Source organism: Phacochoerus africanus, chromosome 1 (genome assembly GCF_016906955.1).
Source record: "Phacochoerus africanus isolate WHEZ1 chromosome 1, ROS_Pafr_v1, whole genome shotgun sequence".
Taxonomy (NCBI): domain Eukaryota; kingdom Metazoa; phylum Chordata; class Mammalia; order Artiodactyla; family Suidae; genus Phacochoerus; species Phacochoerus africanus.
In genome coordinates this window covers 176,702,735-176,725,097 of record NC_062544.1, presented here as the reverse complement: position 1 = coordinate 176,725,097, position 22,363 = coordinate 176,702,735, and the positions used below count along the sequence as shown (strand labels likewise).

Genomic DNA, 22,363 nt, shown 5'->3' with positions numbered 1-22,363 from the left:
AGTTTCCTCTGACCCTCCATACCTGTGTAGCCCCACCATCTTCTCTCTCTCGCTCTCTCTCTCTCTCTTTTTTTTTTTTTTGGTTTTTGGTTTTTTAGGCTGCACTGGAGGCATATGGAAGTTCCCAGGCTAGGGGTCGAATTGGAGCTACACCTGCCAGCCGCAGCCACAGCCACAGAAACACGGGATCTGAGCTGTGTCTGTGACCTATAACATAGCTCACGGCGAAGTGGGATCCCCAACCCACTGAGTGAGGCCAGGGATCAAACCAAGTCCTCATGGATACCAGTCGGAATTGTTTCTGCTGCACCACAACAGGAACTCCCCATCTTCTCTTCTTAAACTTCTAAAAGATCAATTGAGACTCCCTGCATTCCCCTCACATCCCAGGCCCTTTGTCACCATGTCAGAAGCCAAGGTCCCCAGGAACCTCCCTGGGGTTAGGTAGACTTTTCTGTTGATAGCTGCCTGTAACTAGACATTTCTCAGGTCCATGGATGTAGTCTTACTGGATGTCCCTGTAGGGTGCCCCACAGGTACTGCCAACTTCTTGGTACTTATTAAACCTGTCCTTCTTATATTCCTAATCTCATTTGGTGGTATCACCAGCAACTTGGCCTCCTAATCCAGGAACCTGGGTGTTATCCTTAGGCACTGTCCTTTTCTTTCTTTTTAAAGTTTTTTTTTATTATAGTTGATTTACGATGTTCTGTCAATTTCTGCTGTACAGCAAAGTGACCCAGTCATACATATATATGCACATTCTTTTTCTCTCATTATCCTCCATCAGGTTCCATCACAAGTGTTTGGCTATGGTTCCCTGTGCTATACAGCAGAATCTCATTGCTTATCAATTCCACATTCCCTTTTAATCGTCAAATCTAGTTGATCGTCCCTCCTAAATATTTCTTTAATCCAGTAGTTCTCAAATTTTAGCATGCATCAGAATCACCTGGAGGGCTTGGGAAACACTGCTTATTTGGTGCTTCACCCTGAGTTTCTGACCCAGAAAGTCTGGAGTGGAGTCTGAGGATTTGCATTTCTGACAAACTCCCAGGTGATGCTGATGTCTGGTACAAGGACTGTACTTTTTCTTTAAACAGCTTTAAGTGTATAATTCAATAATTTTTTATAAATGTATCAAGTGTACAACTAACTATTTATTTATTTATTTATTTGCTATTTCTTGGGCCGCTCCTGTGGCATATGGAGGTTCCCAGGCTGGGGGTCCAATCGGAGCTGTAGCCACCGGCCTATTCCAGAGCCACAGAACGCGGGATCCAAGCCATGTCTGCAGCCTACACCACAGCTCACGGCAACGCCGGATCATCAACCCACTGAGCAGGGCAGGGACCGAACCCGCAACGTCATGGTTCCTAGTCGGATTTGTTAACCACTGTGCCACGACAGGAACTCCACAACTAACACTTTAAAATTCAGTTTTTGGACTGGGGATTTGGGATTGGCCTGTACACAATGGTATATGGAATGACTGGCCAATGGGGCCCTGTAGTATAGCACAGGGAACTCTACACAATATACTGTGATAATCTATGTGGGAAAAGGATCTGAAAAAGAGTGGATGTGTGTATATGTATAACTGAATCACTTTGTTGTACAGCAGAAACGATCACAACACTTAACTACAGTAAAACTAAAAAATGAAAAAAAAAGTTCAGGTTTTAGAACATTTCCATCATCTCAATAAGAAAGATCCTTCGTGCCCATTTACAGTTAATCCCATTTCTATCCCCAACCCTAGGAAACCACTCATCTATTTTGTGCCCCTATGGGTTTATTATTTCTGGACATATCATCTAAATGGAATCATAGAGTATGTCTTTTGTGTCTGACTTTCACTTTTAGCATAATGTTTGTGAGGTTCATCCATGTTATAGCACAGGCCAGTATATCGTTTCTTTTATTGCTGAGTAGTATTCCAGTGTGTGGCTGCGGGGACCACACTTGGAGAATCCCTGCTCTGGCTCAACTGTAAACTGCCAACATCCAGGCCCTTATCACCTCTCATGCAAAACATGACAAGCCTATGTCTTGTTTGGATATTCCTTGCCTCCCCCCTACACATCCACTGTAGCTTCTCCAAATACAAATCTGTTCAAGTTACTTGCCTGCTAAACATTCTTAAACATGTGCCTCATGGAATCCTTGTCGTATGACATGAAGGACACCTCTCACCCTGACAGACTTTACTAGAAAGGCCTCCTCTCCAGCTTCCCGTTTCCTCACTGCCTGCCTTGAACTTTGTGCTTCAGCAGCATTGTTTGTAAATCCTCTCCATTCCCAAATGTCATGCTATGTTTCTCCTTGAGCCTTTGGCTCAGGCTGTCCCCTTAGCCTGGAATGTCCCTGTGCCTCCTCCCTTCCTTTGCCTCACTAATATCTACTCATCATTTGGGATTCCTCATGGGCACTACCGTCCCTGAATCCCAGGCTTGGTTGGAAGCTCCCACATTTTACTTCCACACCCCCCTTGCCCTGTACCCATCTCAGTTATTTTACTATAACACTGTATTAAAATTTTTCTGTTAATTTCTTTACTCGCCCACCAGGCTATGAGATGTGTGTTATCCGCAGTTGAATGCTTAGCACCCGGCCCAACACCTGCACATAGTAGGTATTTATTAGGTGTTTGTTGCATAAATAGAGGCATGAATGATTGATGGATGTCCCTGAACACCTCTTCTGCCTCCCATTTGCTCAGGCCCTGCTGTCAACTGATACTCTTAAGCTGTTACCATGTGTAGACCTTTTAAGACAATCACTAAATCTTTCCACGTGGGCAAGATAATACTCTATGAAGAAAACAAGCCAAGAGATCTTTTTTTTTCTTTTTTTTTTGGCTGCATTATTTTCTGCTTTGCACTTAGAACTCTTTTTTGGCACAGTGGAAGTTCTAAGGGCAGAGCAGGGCACTGGAAAAATTATTGCCCACAAACTACCTGATGTCAGCAATAGCTGATTCCCTGGCTGTTGGGTGTAGGAGAACCCATTCGAGCCGGGCCAAGGCCAGAGGTAATGTAGATGATTAAAGATAATTAGCATTTAATCAAGTGTCACCCACAGGCACATCCAGAGTGCCTCTTTATGAGCAAGGTGAAAATACTGGCTCCTGTGCCGGCATGTGACGTGGGAACCAGCCCACAGATGGGTTCAAGTAGTTTGTTTTCCGCCAGAGGATCTTCCCGCCTCCCCACCCATGCTTCTAGCAGATCAAAAGTAATATGCCTGGAAATAATTTCCCTCTTGGTTTGAGAGTTCTGTGGTTTAAAACAAAACTACTTGTTTACAAAGAATAGAAAAATGACAGGCAAGAAAGACATCTCGGGGCACAGAGGGAGTAAAAGGAGAAACAAAGCATGTTTTAGTTTGAACTCAGACTCTGTAAAGAGGATCTTTAATGTGCCTCTAACTTCCAGTGAAAGTCTCAATGTTGCAAAGATTTTCTCTTTAGAAAGACAGTGTTCTATCTCTTTGAGAGCTAAATTCAATACTCGCTTTCATGTTAATACCTAAAAACCATATTTATGGCTTGTTTCAAGAATATGTGTTTCTCTTCGTGCCTGTTACTCTGACCACATGCCATGGCTAGGAGTTCACCGAGTTTCAGCCTAGGGTGTCTAATACTTTGCAAAAACATCATCATCTTCATCATCTTTTTACCAATTTACTGAGTACCTGCTCTTTGCTTTACATACATAGTTTCGTTTTACTCAACAAGTTTGTAAGATATATATTATTATAACCATTTTTCAGATATCAGGTTAAATAACTTGCTGACGGTCAAAGAGCTAATACCTTTTTCTGTGCTCATTAAAGCATAGGGATGCTAATAATCACATTAAATATAATCTTTGATTTTTTTTTTTTTTTGGAAGAAAGGATTAATGCAACAGTCACACATATACTTAGGTAAATGGTATTTACCCTGAAACCACCTCCCATTTCCATCTTTCTGTGACTATTAACTCCAACTGCCATTGACTACAACTACCATCGTCCTGACTTCTAACCTCAGAAGGGTCAAGCATCTAAGAAATACTCTGTTTTATTTGCATAGAACGTATCTTGAGCTCTTTGTCTCATTGGCTCACTATATCTAATTTGTCCCAATTCCTCCTATTTCTTAATCCTTAGGAGTTTTTGTCTAGAATCTATACCCATTTTATTTTCTCATTGCTATTACATGAATTCTTTTCAGTCTCTTTTTCATTTGTGAAGTGGCGATAATAATGGCAAAATTCCATTAACATCCAGAAGATAGGGCTAGTACTAGGAGACGCCTCATGGGATTGTTCTGATTAAGGAGACAAGACAATGAGCATAAAGAGCTTATCAAAGAGCCTGGTGGATACCCCCCAGCAAGGGAACTAAAAGTCTAAATGCTTTTTTGTCTAATCACTGGTCTCTAGCCACATGTGGCTACTGAACATGGGACATGTTGAGCCTGAATTGACACCTGGATTTTGAAGACTTAGCATGAAAAAAAAGAGTGTGAAATGTCTCAATAACTTTTTATATTTATTTCTTGTTAAAATTATAATATTTTGGCTATATTGGATTAAATAAAATCCATTATTAAAACTAATTTCAGCCATTTCCTTTTTACTTTTTTAATATGGCCACTGGAAATCTAAAATTAAATATGTAGTGCACGTTACATTTCTATGGGATGGTACTGGTGCAATGTGGTTTTCAAGTGTTACCAGTGACCATGACCTTTTATTGACTCCACAATGTCAGAAGAGCCATCTTCATGGCCTTGGAAGAATCGGGGTGACACTGTTCCTCCAGGAGAGGCTTTCCTTGAGGTGATAGCCTTCACCACTGTTGCTGCCCTGCTCCTCAGCCTCTCACCAACCCCACCTTGGCTTCAACTGGGATAGAAAACTAACTGGCTGTTGCTGCACAGTTCAGGGGCATTCACCCCTGATGCTGGGCGAATGCATTTTCCCTAATGTGTTCTTGCTTAGACTGTGTTATAAGGGAAAGGAGAAGGAAGTAAGTAAATTGTTTCAGCATGTGGAACATTCTGAGGAACTCTGAAAATCTCATTTTAGGTAGTATTGACTGAGAGTTAATGCTTCAGAGATCGTCTGCCCCTGCAGAAGATATTTTATCATAAGAGGGATGTGGACCAACAATAGGGAACCACTGCATTTTCTGTAACCCAGCAGAGCTTCCCCTCATCAGTGATTTTCTTACCAACAGCTAGCTGGGGTAGCGTGCATCCTAGACGCTCTGCAATTGGGAGAAGGTCTTTCAGCTTGTTTTGCTGTTTTCTCCCTTCTTCACTCACAATCCTTTCCTTCAACCACTGGTAGCACTAGAGATAAGAAGAATATTTAAATGTTAAATGTCTGGTAAGGATTTGATCCAAAGATTGTTAATTTAATAAAATACAGGAGCCTTGTGCCTGAAATTTGGCTCTGACCTTTCTGTTTGCTGGTGACAAGGATGCCTAGGCCTTTATACAAAGAATTAGGTTCCCTGCAGTCTTGCTCCTTGTTCATTGGTTCAAAATAGACTGATTTTGACTAGAACTCACCATTCAAATTCATCAATAGGCAAAAAAGTTGTTAAAATTGGGACATATAATCAATGATATCTTACCTGGAATTGATGTTTCTTATTTTGATAGCCTTTAGAATGTAGGAAAAAAAGAGGCATTTATATTGAACCAAGGTCTATTATGTTTCCTTATGGGGAGAAAGCTGGGCACCAAGCTTTCTTTTAAAAAAAAAGCTATGATCTTACATTCTTGTTATAACAATTTACTCCTAGTCTCTCCCGTATTCTTATAATGGGGCTTTATTATTAGCTTTCTCAGCTCTTTCCTAAAAGCAAATGTGAATGGTATGACTGATAGGTACTGAGTACATTTTAAAAATTTTAAAGTGGATAAAGACTTTCCCAAACATGTGTTAACTTTTGTATAATGTTTGGAACTTAAAAAGGCAAGGGGACTTAAAAATGTAAACGGAAACTTCTTTAAAACCTATGAGAAGAGACTGATTCAGACGGAGACTATAAAGTGAGCCTAATTTCCTAAATATGAGGAGAAAAAAATTTGTTAAACTTCTCAATGCCCTACTTTCCAGAAGGTTCTGCTCCTATATGAAATGAGGAACAACAGACTCTTATGTACAAAGCTAGCTCTAAGCAACACCCAAAAAAGAATATTTGTAAAAATCTGTTAGTCTCTTTTAGTGACAGTAATGAAGACCATCCCCTTGCGTGGCAATGTAGACTTTCTCCATTGCGTGTGTTTGCGACATAATTGCCACCACAGACCTTTACCTTCCCAAAGGCAGCGGAAAGCTGGGCAATCATCACAGAACCTCCACCCACATGATTTCAATAGGCTTCTGGCTTTTTTTTTTTTTTTTTTAAGTATTTTTTCATATCCTAAGACAGCATTTCCAAAGAAAAGGGTAACCACATTATGTTTTATTATGATTTTTGGAATGATTTCACAGATGTGAAAAGAAAGGGCGAGCTGCCCTAGTTCTATTTGCCTCCTAGATCTCAGAGGCTTATAGTTTGGCTCCTTGAGTGAAGTTTGCTTAGAGATATGACCGAGAGCTTTCTCAGCCTCAGCTCGTGGGGGACCTCAGCTTCTTCCAGGAGGAAGTGCGGCTTGGAGCATCCTTCCATAGACACCCAGTGGTGCCGGCAGTGATGAGGTGGACAGTTGAAGGCAATGAACACTAAGATGGGAGTCCAGCAGCCTTCTCAGTCAGCATGCTGGGTATATCAGAGAGCCCCTGAACTTACTTTTACTGTCCTCAAGGGCAAAAACATCACCAATCCTTGCTTTAGTTTCATATCACCTTTCAGGGAACCAGTATCTCTAAATGTTGTTCAAATGAAAAAAACAAAACAAACCAAAAAAAGACCAAAAACAAAAACAAAAACAAAAAACAAAACCAGCAGCCAAAATGTCTCTTGAACACTTGCTTTTTATTAGGAGAGTTCCTGAGATTTCAATGTATACAAACACATAAAGGATGATTGATTGATCAATCTTTTTAAAATTTTTTTTTGTCTTTTTAGGGCTGCACCCACGGCATACAGAAGTCCCCAGGCAAGGGGTCAAATTGGAGTTGTACCTGCCAGCCTATGCCACAGCCACAGCAATGCCAGATCCTAACCACAACTGCAAACTACACTACAGCTTGAGGCAACGCCGGATCCTTAACCCACTGAACAAGGCCAGGGGTCAAACTCAAGTCCTCATGGATACCAGCCCTATTTGTTACCACTGAGGCACTATGGGAACTCCTTATTTTTTGGCTGTACTCACAGCATGTAAAAGTCTTTAGGCTAGGGATCAAATCCATGCCATGGCTGTAACCAGAGCCACAGCAGTAACAATGCAGGATCCTTAAACCACTGAGGCATGAGGGAACTCCTGATTCATCACTTATGAAATGCCATTTTTTGAAATCTTATTATCTGCAATGCATTTTTATTCTTAGGATCAAGTTACAAGTTAGATAAGAGTGTGTACAGTGTGTGTGTACATGTGTAGTGCACCCCCTCCCACACACGCACAAACCACATTGAGAAGAAGATTTCTAAAAGTAACAAATGCCAAACACTCATTTATTGACTCTCTTCTCCCCACCTCAACACAAATGTCACTGTTGCTCTAACTAGTGGAAAGTATAAGCAGGTTAGAGTTTTTAAAAAGTAGATGGATAGTATTTATACTGCTTTCCTCATACCAAATGAAACAATTGTGTTTAGGAAATAAACAGCTTTAATTACTTTACAAGTGAGAAAATGTTAGCACAGGGACAAATGAGACTTAACTAAAATATTAATTAAATGTGGAAGTAAAATAGTGTTTTTTGTAAGAAGGTTGGTGGTGGGTGTGGGTGTGCACAATCATAAACCCAGCTTGTTGATTGTGGGTAGCAATCTGTTAATCAAAAGATAAAATTTCATCTTCCCCTATTATATTGCTTACCCTATTGCTGCAGTGATTTGACTACATGTTGACCATTTTTTCTAACTAAGTGGAAGGCAGGGATGGCTTCTTGTCTATCTCAACATCTCCAGTCTTAACACAGTGGTTGGCAGAGACCAGGAGCTCAGTCAATATGGCAGTGAGGAAGGGATCTGAGAAAGCAGGACTCCACAGGGTAAAGATCAATTGCTTCAATTTTTCAGATTGAGCATAGACACTTCCTTGATACAGTAGGACTTGGCTGGTGGTCCTTGTGGATTCCAGGTAGTTTCATAATGCACCCCACAAAAGAGCAGCCAAGTCTTCACTATTAAAGTGGAAATACCTAGGTAAAATTCTGGAGCTAAACAATTTTCTCCTGAAATCATACCATAATGTGCAACATCCTTATTGTTTTAATGTGAAGTCCTGGAGTACTTGGTCTGCCCCTCTCCTCCCACTTTGATCACCTAAGCTTGCATGTTTCTTATTTTCTTTTGACAGAAGGGTATGTATTTTTATGATTCTTCTCTAAGGTATTTTCCCAGCAGTAGAGAAGAGCTACCCATAACTTTTACTGCACTTTTCATTTCTATTTAATTTTTTTATTTAAAAGCTACTCACAGAGTTCTTTTGTGGTGCAATGGATTAAGGACCTGGCATTGTTACCTCAGTGGCTCAGGTGGCTGCAGTGGCTTGGGTTCAGTCTCTGACCCCGGAATTTCCATATGCTGTGGGTGCAGCCAAAAAAAGGAAAAAAAAAAAAAGCTGCTCACTTGGTCTCTTGATCAGACCTTGTTGATCCTCAGCAAGGATCAACAGATAAGGCTCTGTGATTAGTTACATGTGTAAGTTTCAGTTTCTGTCCTAAAGATATTTTTGAATCATTTCCTGGTAACCTGAGAAGTGTTTTGTAGCTGTGGTGCTCAGTGATTTCCTCAGAAACCATGTTTTACTGCCTCCTTGTAGGAAATACTTCAATGTCAGTGGGTGACTAAGCTGATCACAGCACCTTATCTGTTGAGCCACTCTCATTGGTCTAACTGGTTGGCACATAACCCAAGCTTGGCCATTCTTCTTTGGACTGAAGCTGGTAAGAAAAAGATGTTTTTTCTCTCAAGTTACATGCCTTTAAGGATGTAAGCCTGCAGTCACTAGTGTTCCTGCTCCTGGCCTCATGCAGAGGACCCAGTTGCAGTAGAAGAAAATATACTCATGTGCAGTAGAGGAGATGGAGAGTCCTGACAATGTGTAAATCTATGGATGTGTAAATCACCTCCAAAGCCACCCTACTCCATCTTTCCCAGGGAGTATCTGTTCATGCATTCCCTTCTTTGATTAAATTAAGTTGAATTGAGTTCTATCATTTGCAACCAGAGGATTCTAAGACTGTAAGAAGTGTTTATGGAATGACAAAGGAAGGTGCAAATAATTAAAAACGAGTGAGGACAGGCTTCACAGAGTGAAGACAAGCTTTGTCTTTAGAGATAAGAGCTTCTTTCTGGGAGATAAAAAAAGAGTACAGTGAATTTGGCTGGAAAATGAAGTAATATGACTTGGGGAGTCAAGAATGGGAAAGTGGACTCAAGATCTCAAGAGTATTTCCTTCCATACTTTCCGTGAGTTTTTAGGTTTTATCCTATAATCAGTGATTGGGCAGTTATTAAAGGGTTTTAAGCAGGGTTATGATATAGTCAGATTATTCTTTTAGAAAGATAATTGGTCACAGTGTGGTGGGTATTTCAAAAAAGGGGGAAAGAAATCAGAGTCCAGACAGGAAGTTACTGCAGCAAACCAGATAAGAAATGATGACAATCTTAACAAGAGCGGTGCAAGAGATGGTCTACAGAGGGTCGTGGACTGGAGGAATTGGTGCCACGCTGGACAAGAGGGAGGAGAAGAGGCTGTTTGAGATAACACCTTAGCTTCTGGCTGGGATGACCATATGGATGGGTGGAGGCACTGTTAACCAAGAAGGAAGAGCAGGTTCTGGGGAGTAAGGACAGTGACAGATATCCATGAAACAGCCAAGTGGAGATGTCTAATAGACATGAAGAAGTAGTGTTTATCTCAGCAGTGAAGTCAGCTGATGATACCATTTAGAAGTCATTATAAAAGTAGTGGGCCAGATGTAGTCTCCCAGAAACCCCCTGTGTAATTTCTTTCTAAAAGATAGGTATTTTTCACACTGGGTTAATTTATCCTTCAAATATAGTTCAGTATTTACAACAAAAACAACATATTGGCATTTTTATTTTATTGGTGTAACTTCAAACAGCCAGTGTGAAACCATTTATTCTATTTTGAGGGGAGATGAAAATTGCCAAGCTATTTATCTACTTGCCTAGCTTTTTAATTTTTAAAAATTCAATGAATTTTATTATATTTTATAGTTGCACAGCCATCATCACAACATAATTATACATTTCCATCCCAAACACCCAGCCCATCCTGCCCCACAGTCTGTCTCCTTGGGTAACCCTAAGTTTTTCAGAGTCTTAGCTTTTTATTCTTTTTTTTAATTTGTTTTTGTTTTTTATTTTGCTTTTTTTTTAGGGCTGCACCCATGGCATATGGAGGTTCCCGGCTAGGGGCCTCATTAGAGCTTCAGCTGCCAGCCTACACCACAGCTACAGCAACTCCAGATCTGAGCCCAGTCTGCGACCTACACCACAGCTCACGGCAACATCGTATTCTTAACCCACTGAGCGAGGCCAGGGATTGAACCCGCAACCTCATGGTTATGAGTTGGATTTGTTTCCACTGTGCCACAATGGGAACTTCTTTAGCTTTTTATTCTTTAAAAAATGTTTTTACTATTAGAATTCTCATTTACTCTTCATGTTGATATACATGGATATAATTTCATTATTTTTTGCTCCTGTTACTCTGCTCAAGTGGCTTTTCTAAGTGCACATATATTAGTCTGGAAAACACTCAGGCTGATGATTTAAGAAGCCTTGAGAGTCTGTGGAGCTCTAAAGATAGGGGTGTGCTTTGTGATTGGCTGCTTTCACCTGTTGAGAATCCTTAGTGTTTATTGTTAAAGATGTTTCAATAGATACTGAAAAATCAACAACAGAAATATTTTCTGAGTTGCTTTTGGGCCTAGCCACCTTAAATATTTTGCATCCCCCCCGCTTTTGTTAGTTTTTTTTTTTAGCTGTTTGTAAGCTTTTATCAAACAGTGATAGAGGTGAGCCAATCATACACTTCAAATACAGTGTAGCTCCTTCTTTAAAAACTTGGGTTTGAAGGGAATCAAAAATATCTTTGGGGAGATAAACGGAGAGCCAGGAGACCTGGATTCTACTACTAAATTGCTCTAATATGAGTTTATATTCTTGGATTGTTATCTAATCTCTTTGTGCTCTGTTTCTGCATCTGGAAAAGGTTTACCCTCTTATAAGCATAGTCTGAGAACAAATACTCGGCATGTATGGAAATACTTTAAGTTTTTCAGACAGTCTCTCAAAAAATGTAAGTCAACATGCTTAGCAATAATTGATTAAAAACCGTCTGTATCCATTTATCTTGGTGATAATAAAAGGAGATGAATAAAATCACTTAGGCTGATGCTGGGCACATAGTATATGCTCAGTAAAATCACAATTTTAAATGCTTTTTTTTTCTTCTTCTTCACTCTCTTCTTGCCTTCCTCCTTTTATAACTTCTTTCCTAAGATTCTTTTAGTTTTTTTCTTTGCTGACTTAATTTTTCAGAAGCAAGACCAAATTTAATATTCTAGGATAATTCGTGTGATAATAAGCTAGAAACAGTACCATGTCACCATGTTTTAGGAAATATTTATATTGCTTTATTTTAGAGGATAAAAAAGCTAATAGGTCAACTGTTACAGGCAGAAAGAAAAGCCATAGACCTAGAAGCTTGAGAAGGTCCCAACTGGGGAAGCACTCAGTGGTTCCAACCACACTGATTAAACGGTTAGTAGTTCCAGCTTAACTTGCCCTCGTGCTGATCTTGTGCTGATGGAGACAAGAGGCTGTGTCAGAAGAATGCTTCTGCTTCCTTTTAAGGGTCTTTGGCACATGTGAATTTTAAAAATGCCTGTGTTCTCTCGCTTGACATTACAGAGTAGTTTGTGATTCTAATGTTATTACACATTCTCTCAAGTTTTAAAAACTAGACTTATTGTTATTAAGAAGAAGAGGTGTTTGGCGTACTCTCCAATAAATTAATCATTAAGATGTTCTGATGGAGATAATTTTGTGTCAATGATCTTGAATATCTTTATACTTCAGAGAAGAATTTAAGCCACAAGACTCAGTGGTCAGAGTTGATCTCTGTGAATGCCAGCCTTGAGTCCCAGTAACAGAGGCTTGGCTTTGAATTTGCTTCCCAAGCCCTCCCTCCTTATTCCCCACCCCACACATTAAAAAACAAAACAAAACAAAACAAAAAACCCTCAACTGACCTCAAACCTACTCTGCCATGACCAGTTTGTCACATATAGATTTAAACTTCTGTGGCTTAAATTTTGCTTTTTTAAGAAAAGTAAAGTTAGATCCTCTTATATAGAAAAGGGATTTTATATTATGTCAGATTTGAAGGAGGAATGAAATGCCTTCTTTGACGTAAAAATAAGTAAGTGTAGGAATTCGAGTCCTACAAATCCAACCAGGTCATTGGGCATTTCCCCTATCCCTTAAAGGAGGAGAACTTTCTGTGCTGGCAGATTATGAAGGGCTGACTGATGTCTGACCAGAAGCAGAGACCTCCGGAGGGCTCGGGGAGCCTGCCAGAAGACACGGGCGAGGCCAAGGCCACACTCAGCCTGAGCCAGGAAGCCACAGGCTGCTGCTGAGCTAATCTGTTCAATCTCCTTTCTTCCCTCGCTCCCATCCCTAGACTCCTTCCTAGAGGTGGAGGAAAATACCTTCAATGAAGCCCTGGAACTTTCAGGCACGCCATTTCCATATTTTCCTGAGATGATTCCACAGGCCAGTGGAGACCATGTCATTGCTCCAACTCCTACGAAAGAAAAAAAATTTTTAGAAGTTACTTCCGCAAAGTGGGATTAAAAGTGTGGGGTGTTTAGATAAGACTTGGTTGTGGGAAAAAGCTGGCCAGATATGTGAATTAATACCAGCATACCTGTTTTCATTAAAGTTTAGGTATTTACAATTTGTGCTTCATTGTTATAGACCAATCAAATATGCACTGTTGGTTATGGGGAACAAGCCTGAGAAAGTGGCTTCTCCATAAATTTTCTGATGCCCCAAATTTATGTTTATTTTTACACTAAGAGATTAATACTTGTGCTTGCACAGAGTCGAAGCACTCTGCTTGTCCACTCAGTGTCTCTTGAGTGCCTGGTGCAAAGCAGGAGCACAAGGCCTACGACCCAGTGAACACACAATCAGTGAGAGCAGTAATAACCATTGCTACTGTGGTTGAAATTTTTTATCCTTCTTTTCCTTATCCAGCATTTTCCTGCTCGTGTGAACCTCCATTTTTTAGGAAGAAAGGTATCTTTGGAAACTGTTTTGATAAAATACGCCTGAAAATGTGGCTTATTTATTTTTTTCTGATGTCCACAATTCTGATGGACATGTGTAGGTGTTTTTTCCCTCTCTTTGGCATTAAGTGTACATAAACAAACGTGTACCTGGCTTGTCAGCCGTTCTTGAATTCCCCCCTCTCACTCAGTTCTAGGCACAGAGCAGGAGATAAGGGTGTATAAATCCATTATTTTTTTGGAAAGGCAGTCATAATCCACTCAGAGATGCATTCTTGGCTAGAGAAAGCACCCTATGAAAAATGGGTTTATTCACTGTTTCTTCCCTTAATTCTACAGCATTTTTTGAACACCTACTGAGTACAGCTTGTACACCAATCACAATGTACAGTTCCGCCTGGCCTTCATGAGTGATACTCTATAGATTGCATGCAAGCACTTTTGATGCTTCTGCAGACTCTGGAATGCATAGTGCTGATGGTCTCTATGTTAATTAAGAACATTTAGGAAAGCAATTCATTATTTTTTTTTCTGGATCATTGATTCTCCTATCATTAAAAATAATCAACAAATTTGATTGTGAAGATTACCTATTTTATGGTAGAGCTCTGGTAGCTGAACTTCTACTTTCTCTCTCTGGAAAAGATGATACTCAGCTTGTTCACAGACTGGTGGGATCATATTGAATTGTCTGGCTACAGAGTAGGCTTCCTAGGGAGAAATAAGATTGCAGCTGAATTTATACTGATGAGAAATAAGGCTGCTCTGATTTGAATGCATGAAAATTTTCATTTTTGTGAAATCAATACAAAGCAAGAAACATATAGATTGCCAAGTAAAAAGCAAAGTTATGACCATCAATTTCACGAAGAGAAATACCAAATGCAAGAAATCCTTATTATTCTCTTCCTTCCTTCCTTCCTTTCTTTCTGTCTTTCTGTCTTTCTGTTTTTCTGTCTTTTAGGGCCACACCCATGGAGTTTCCCAGGCTAGGGGTCAAATCAAAGCTGTAGCTGTTGGCTTATGCCACAGCCACAGCAACATGGGATCTGAGCCACATCTGTGACCACAGCTCACGGCAATGCTGGACCCTGAACCCACTGAACAAGGCCAAGGATCAAACCTGTATCCTCATGGATGCTAGTCAGATTTATTTTTGCTGAGCAACAATGGGAACTCCAAGAAATCCTTATTATTCTTTGGGAAGGTTTGGACTGAGTAAAGACCAGGACAAATTAGTCAGTGTGAACTATGGAAGAAAATGCAGTTTGAATATTTCTAGGTTTCTAAATAAAATAGAACTTAAACTAAAATATAAAAATGATCTGTAATTAGCAGTGTTAAAAACAGTACATTAATCTAATACATTAAAAAAAAAAAAAAACTGGAGGAGTTTCCAAGTGGCCTAGAGGTTAAGGATCTGGTATTGTCACTGCTGTGGCTCAGGTCACTGCTGTGGCATGGGCTGGATCCCTGGCCTGGGAACTGCCACATGCTGTAGGCATGGCAAATAACCAGACAAAAAACCCCAAACAAAAAAATGCTGGAATATTGTGTTCTTATGTCTTATTAGCTGAGAAATTCACTCTACTCTCTTACTACCTTAGAGCATGCTAAAACATGATTCCCGTTAGAGACCTGTACCATCCTTGTTGTATTCTGAGCTTAAGAGACCCACCCCCATGTCCATCTCTATAATGATAGAATTGATCACAGAATTCTAGTGCCACTGTGACTGTGAAGAAAGTTTGCAAAAGATCTCGCAACTTACACATGATATCTAACAGACAAAATACTCAATGGCCATTTAAAAATAGAAATGAAATTACCATGATCTCCATGGCACTCCAGCGGGAGGTTCCCCAGTACATTGCCATTCCTTGATTTATCACATGTGTCATGGCTCGAACAATTTCTATGGAAAGTCAAATATATAACATTACATGTACTTTTCCAAGTTATATGGTCTTACCACCCACTTTCCTGCCCAAAGCTTAGAGGTTTAATGCAATTATTTGTTGGATTAATATAATTATTTTGACATTGGTGATAATATAATAGCCTACCATAAAATATGGTTAGTTTGGAGGCAGATGGTACTTTGGGGTAAATTGATATTCCATTTCCAGTTTGTGGCAATAACACAAAATGACATTAAAAAGAGAGAGACCACTTTAAGTTCTTTCTTTTATCATTTCAGGGTTCCTGGCCTGATAAAAGTACACATGATTCATCCCTTTCAGAACCTGAGTACTTTTGCTCACTAAGGTGAGAAGTAAGAGAAAGCATTCATTTTGATTTTGTAGAATGAAGGTTATTTGGGATAGAAGGTCTGCCTTTGTGTATCGGATTTGCAGAGCTGGGCCTCTTGCAGGGTGGTTGTTCAATAAAGATGACTCAACAACAATGTGTTTAGCAGAAAGATAAACATATTAAATGCTGAACAAACAGCTAAAGCCTCAATGGCTCCCAGCCTATAATGGCACACCCTGTCCTTGACCACTTTGAACCAAATTTCATTCTAAGACACCCATGTCATGCATTTCACTGGGGCCTGCATGTGCCCCACCCAGTTTGCTCATCAGCCTCTTTTAGCTTGACATCACATTTCCTAAACAGGAAAATGATTCCCTTCCCAGAGGGGTGGAGCTGAGCTAATCCTCTTGGCAGCCATGTGATGCAGAACCAGGGAGCATAGAGAGCCTCCGGTTCAGTTGAGTGAAAAGTCACAGACACGGTTGGATTTCTTCTGCAGAGCAGGTCAGCCAAACACCCAGGGTGCCAGGTCATTTGACATTTTTAAGGGGTTGCAGGCCATGGGCTTTTCTTGCCTCGCTAGTACCTGTAGTTTACATGTCCTCAGAAGAATCAAATCCTTGTCTCAAACTTGAGTTGAGTAGGTGTGTTCTTATTTTCTTTCTCATGAGAAAGCACTGTCTAAATTGGTGGGGGACAGGATTTGGAATGAGGCAGCAAGAGTTAGGGTCTTTGCTGTCCTGCTTGTTTGGCTTATATAAACCATCTTAAACTGCCCTTAGTTTCTTTGTAAGACAGGAATGTTTTTACTCATCTGAGTCTACCCAAGAGAGGTAGAATTTGGCTTATAAGGAAAATATTTTTCTTTCTTGGAAAAAGACTCTTATATTTATCAGTTTATTATTCAGCAACTAAATTTATGAAGCCAGGTCTCCCTTTATAAAGCAAATGAGATACAAAAAGTTATATGAAACATTTTTTTCTTTTATTTTAACAATGGAAATGAGTGCCTATGCTAACATTTCTGGGAGTTGAAAGCCATTATTTAAATCTCTGCCTGAAAGTAATTCTCTTTGGATATCGTCATTGTTGTACTAGCTCCCTGTGTTCATTCAATCAATGGGATTTATTAGGTGTCTGCTGCACTTGGTGCAGGGGATGCTGTGGTGAATCAAACACGACACTGATGAGGTTAACAGAGAATAAACTGAACACAGGATGATCCCCTGACTATTCTGTAATCAAGTAAGACGAGCACAGGACACTGTCCAGTAACTTGGCCATGTGGGAGTCACTGAGGCTTTGACAAGAGCAGGTAAGGTGGAGGGGAAGTTGTGACTCTTCCTGGACCTTCATTCCCTTATTTCACACACATATATGAGAGCCTAATATTTGCCAGGCACTGGGTTCATCTGTGAGTAAAACAGACACAAAGTTCCTGGACTTTGGGAGTTTAGACCTGAGTGGGTAAACAGAGGTAATTACAAAATGTGAGATGTTATGGAGCAAACAAATAGAGGGCTGAGAGAAGGAATGAGAGGGAGGACCTATTTAGTTGATCGGGGAAGGTCTCCCTGAGGAGAAAAGTTTAGGCATAAAAAATGAAAGAGGCCAATCAGGTGAAGAACAGGGGAAGAACATTCTAAGCAGCTGGAGTGGCATGTGCAAAGGGAGGACAGAGCTTAGTGAGTTCGTGCAATCAGGATGTCACTGTAGCAGTAGGAGGACAGGGCTACAAGATGAAGTTGACAGAGGACAAGCCATGCTATTTGTGTGTTATTCAGGGTTTGAAGGGAAGTCACTAACATTTTAAGGTAAGGAAATGATCCAGTATACATTTCAAAACACTATCTGACCATGCTGTGGAGAATCAGTCATGAGGGAAGAGCTGGAGGAAGCAGAAAGATTTTTAGGGAGGTACTGTAGTATTCCAGGCAGGAGATGATGGGGATTTGGAATAGGGAGGTGGTAGTAAAGACAGAGACATGCATGGATTAAAATCTATCTAGGGGCTAGAATTCTCAAGACTTGCAGATGGAGTGAAAGTGGTAAGTGAGGAAAGGAAGGAATCAGGCATCTTCTAGATAACTGGCCATTCACTGAGATGCAAGAGACTGAGGGAGGAACAGGTTTGGGAGAAAGAACCAGGGTCCCTCTTTGGACATGCCAAAAATGGAGACACCTGAGAGAGACCAAAGGGACATGTCCAATGGAGAAAACTGGATAATGACACACTAAGCAACTTGGGCTGGAAGCAGTCTGTTAATTATCAGTCTATTAACTGTATTTAAATCCATGCAAGTGGATGAAACTATGTAAGGGAAGTTTGTGCAGAGAGAAGAGAAGAGGTTCTAAGAGCCAGTGCAGGGTCAGAGAGAGGACACATCAGGGATCTTGGGTCATAGGCGGCCAAGGGGGCAGGCAGGAAGCCAGAAGGGGGATGGTTCAGAATCAAGAACAGAGAGTGCTTGGAAAAGGAGCTGTGCCCACAGGCTGGAATGCCACGAGCGTCCAAGGCAGAAAGGCACAAAACGGTATCCACTGGATTTGGCCTTCCGATAGGGAGGTCATAGCAGGTCATGAAAAGGGCAGTGTCAGTGTCTGTGGTGTGACAGGACCAAGGCTAGGCTGGAGCAGATGGAATCATGGGTGTGGGGAAGGAAAGGTATTAGAGACACCCAGATTGGACTCAAGTTAGGAAATGGGAGCAGAGAAAGAGGGCAGTAGCTAAAGGGGTATTTAGGGTCAAAGGAGAGGTTTATTTTAAAGCTGAAAGATGTAAGATAACCCTGTATGCCATTGGCAGTGATTTAGATAGGGGAGTTATTGAGGATGGAAGCTTGGGGGTGCGAGAAAATGGCAGCGCGAGGTGGAGGAGGACCACACTCCTGTGGGTGGGAAGGACACTTCCAGCAAGATGGTAGGTACCCAGGAGGTTTGGAGAAGTCATCACAGGAAGACAGGGGAGCCCCCATTTGATGAAATCTATTCTCTATAAACTATCAATTAGTTGAAAAGAGGTAAGAAGTGAGGAAAAAGTGAGATGGAACAGTTCTGAGCATGGAAGGGCCTATGCAAGACACCCCAAAGCCCTGGGAACTTTAGGTGATGGTACTTTTTTTGTTGCCTGATTTGTCTGGCCACTGACTTTTCAGGGAAGGGCTGATGGAATGCAGAAAGGACTCCAGGAGTCCATATCCGGAGAGGAAGCTGCAGCACAGAATACAAGGAGGAATGCAGAGAACTGAGAGCCACAGCTGGCGATTCATGTTGTCATAACAAAATTTAATTTGATGCTATTAAGTTTCTTCTCCCCTCCTCCCCCTCCTTTTTTAATGTCAAAGAAAAATCACCCATGTTGTTTAGCTAATAGGAAATTACTGTACTGATGGCTGAGGTGGGTTTTTAAACAAGATTCTACTAAAGGACACTAGGGGGCAGCATTGTTAAGAAAAAAAATCAAAAGTCTAAATGCTTGTTTTACTTTTAGATCACAGAAATGCTCCTCTCCCTTTTCCTCCCTCATTCCCTCTCTCTTTCTCTCCATGCTTGCAGCATGTGGAAATTCCCAGATCAGGGATCAAACCCTCACCACAGCAGAGACTCGAGCCAAAGTAGTGGCAATGCTAGATCCACCATCCACTGAGCTACCAGGGAACTCCCCAGAAATGCATTTTAAAAACATCCTAGTCAGAACATCAATTCTGAATGGGGGAAAGGTCATTAGGAAAATCATTTAGTGCATTGCATTCACCTACCTCTGGGAAAGGACATGCAGACAAACTGATTAAATCTGGCAACTCAGGACAATGTGTCTCCCCTTGCCCAGACTCTTTCACTTTTCCAAGAAGCCTTAGAGAAGCCTTAGCACTAATGGTTCTCAACCCTGGATGCACACTAAAACATTCAGGGAGCTTTGAAAACTACACTATTTGGACTCCATGGAAGTTCTGTTACATCTGACTCTCTGGTGATGAGGCCAGGCATCAATATTTTAAAAACTAATCTGAGATGATTCCGGTGTGTAGCCAGGATTTTGTCTACATCATGGGTACTGAAGTGTGGCCACCACCACTAGCAGCAGCTTCTGGGAACTTTTTTTTAGGCCTGCACCCGTGGCATGTGGAAGTTCCCAGGCTAGGGGTCAAATAGGAGCTGTGGCTGCTAGCCTACATGGGGTCTGAGATGGGGATCCAATCTTCATCTGTGACCTATACCGGAGCTTGTGGCAATGCTGGATCCTTAACCCACTGAGTGAGCCAAGAGATCGAACCCGAGTCCTCATGGATAGGAGTCAGGTTTGTTACTACCATTGAGCCACGAAGGGAACTCCTGGGAACTTGTTAGAAATGCAAATCCTAGGGCCTTACCTCAGATTTACTGAATTACAAGTTCTGGATGTGGGTGGTGCCCAACAGTCTGTTTTAAGCAGTTCTCCAAGCAATTCTGATGCAGACTAAAGTTTGAGAAACACTGCTTTATACCATCCCCAAGTAAGCCGTGTCAGTGAGTATCAACTTCCTCCCATACTTCCTCTTCTGTTCTTTTGTCTAATCTAAATGCTTTATGTTATACTTTAACCTTTAATTATTTGCTTTAGTGCATATGCAAACGGTCCCTGTGACATGCATGCATGCATATGTACACATACACACTTTAGTAGGAATTAGAATCACCTAAGAAATTTGAAAAAATGCAGAGGTCCAGCTCCTGGCCTACTGCAATGAGCCTGGGCCTTTATATTATTTACATTAGCTCTCAAATCGTAGTGCTTGAGAAACATTATCTAAACTATGGGAAAATTTGTTTAAAATATTCCTGTGCACTCCTTTCTAGGTTGAAATCATCATCAAAATTTAACCTCCAGGCCACAGGCAGTTCTCTCTCTCGCTCCCTGGACCCTTGACCCATAGCTGGTCTCTATAAAAGCTGTAAGTCAACTTGTTTCTCTAAGGATCCCAACTCCCCATCTGTAAAGTGAGGCTATATTGATCTTTCAAAGTCTGACATGAGATAATGTGTGTAGAATTGTTACAGGCTTCAAGTCCCCTTCAAGGAGATTAAACCTGAAAACCTCTGGTCCTCTGGCCATTCTCTTCCTCCACCTTGAACAGCCTGGTAGGACAGAAATATTGCCCATTTCTCATCCCACCTCTATATAACCTGTTTCCCATGCAAATAAGGTATCCTGCCCTGACACCAATCAGATCAAATATGCCCCACACAGAGATAAAATAACACTCAGCCCTAACACACTCTGCACAGCCATAGGGGACTAGAGCAAGAGAAATTGGGTCTACACTCAGGTCCACCTTGCGGGTTGGGGGTGGGAGGTGGGGGTGGAGGGATGGGTGGGTATGAGAACAATTGTAAAATGAGTCGGGCGCTCTTTTAACAGGTGTGCATGTGAGTTCTCTCTCTCTGTCTCTGAAAATGTACTTTCACTTTAATAAATCTGTAAAACATCTGCTGTTTTTCTAATGCTTTGCTACATCGAGATGGGGACTGAGGAAACTGTGACTCTAACATAAGAATTTGTGAATCTAGAAGAATAACGCAAACTGAGTAACAAGTATCTGGATGTGGCCCTGGTTGTTTCTTCTCAAATAAACTCAGATTCTAACATTTCAGTTACCACCCCCTCCCTACCCCATTAGTTGATACTCTTCATTTGGTAATATAGGTCATCTGTGTTTAAAAATAGATTTTTTGTGGAAGGACTTAATGAAATTATTTATTTTGAGTGAAGGAAACTTACTGATAAATCATGTTTATTTTTTTAATAGAGTCTCATACATAAAATGGTTCCTTACATTAAAACTTTTTTTTATGCGAAATGTTCCCTAGAACTTTGAAAGTTTAAGCAAGTAGAAGTTAAATAAGTAAACCAACAACTAAAGTTAGATAAATAACAAACAGCTGGTTTGGAGTAAAAATTGCCCCCGAGTCTAGAGCTTTTTTTATTACATATTCCTCTGCAAATACTCCTGTGCACTCCTTTCCAGGTTGAAATCATCAGTTATACTGTATGAACAAGAAACTATAGGGACTAAGTTGTATAGGGATACAACTATGCAGAAATTAATGCTTTAATCAAATAAAATGCCCTCACCTTTATCTGGCCATAGAGACATAAAAATGATGAAAACAAAACCTTAGCAATAATTCAGTGCAGTTTCTTCTTAGTCTAGATGAAGAAACAGGCTAGGAGTTCACTGTTTTAAGGCATAATTAAAATTTGCATATTATTAACAGTTATAAATATTTCAGATATGCTTGAAAATGCTGATAAATATACAAAATAATAATTGTACTATATGGTAGAATTATATTTAATTTTGTGTTATCTTTTCCCAGTTTTCTGTAAATGTGTTATCATACTTTTATAATGTGAAAAAGAGAAAAGAAGATTGCTAACAAAATACCACCTTAAGATACTAACATGTTACAGGTTAATTCACAAATATTACGTTTAAACACAATTTCCATTTTTAGAGGCCAAAAATGGTTGATCTTTTTTAAGGGCAGAGGACTGCAGTGGAGGTTGGGTGCTGATATAACACAGACACTTTTCTTTCCTCAGAGGAGTTGTAAACATTAAGAAAAAAAGGCCTATACTTGGGGACAATTTTTACTCCAAACCAGCCGTTTGTTTT

General features: G+C 40.6%; 1 protein-coding gene and 1 long non-coding RNA gene across 3 annotated transcripts in view; one reads left to right on the top strand and one right to left on the bottom strand.

The window, feature by feature from the left end:
- The window catches only part of KCNAB1 (potassium voltage-gated channel subfamily A regulatory beta subunit 1), a 422,364-nt gene that overhangs the window by 8,043 nt on the left and 391,958 nt on the right, over window positions 1–22,363 (bottom strand). For both annotated transcript variants that reach the window (XM_047785320.1, XM_047785330.1), the window contains exons 9-12: window positions 15,281–15,366; window positions 14,042–14,162; window positions 12,870–12,964; window positions 5,224–5,344 (exon numbers count right to left, since the gene is read on the bottom strand). In XM_047785320.1, coding sequence (XP_047641276.1) covers window positions 5,224–5,344; window positions 12,870–12,964; window positions 14,042–14,162; window positions 15,281–15,366 — 423 coding nt within the window. The remainder of the gene's footprint in view (window positions 1–5,223; window positions 5,345–12,869; window positions 12,965–14,041; window positions 14,163–15,280; window positions 15,367–22,363) is intronic.
- On the top strand, window positions 1,599–20,001 carry LOC125129991 (uncharacterized). The gene is made up of 3 exons (XR_007135619.1): window positions 1,599–2,631; window positions 8,942–9,065; window positions 15,652–20,001. It is a non-coding gene; the product is annotated as an uncharacterized LOC125129991 (long non-coding RNA).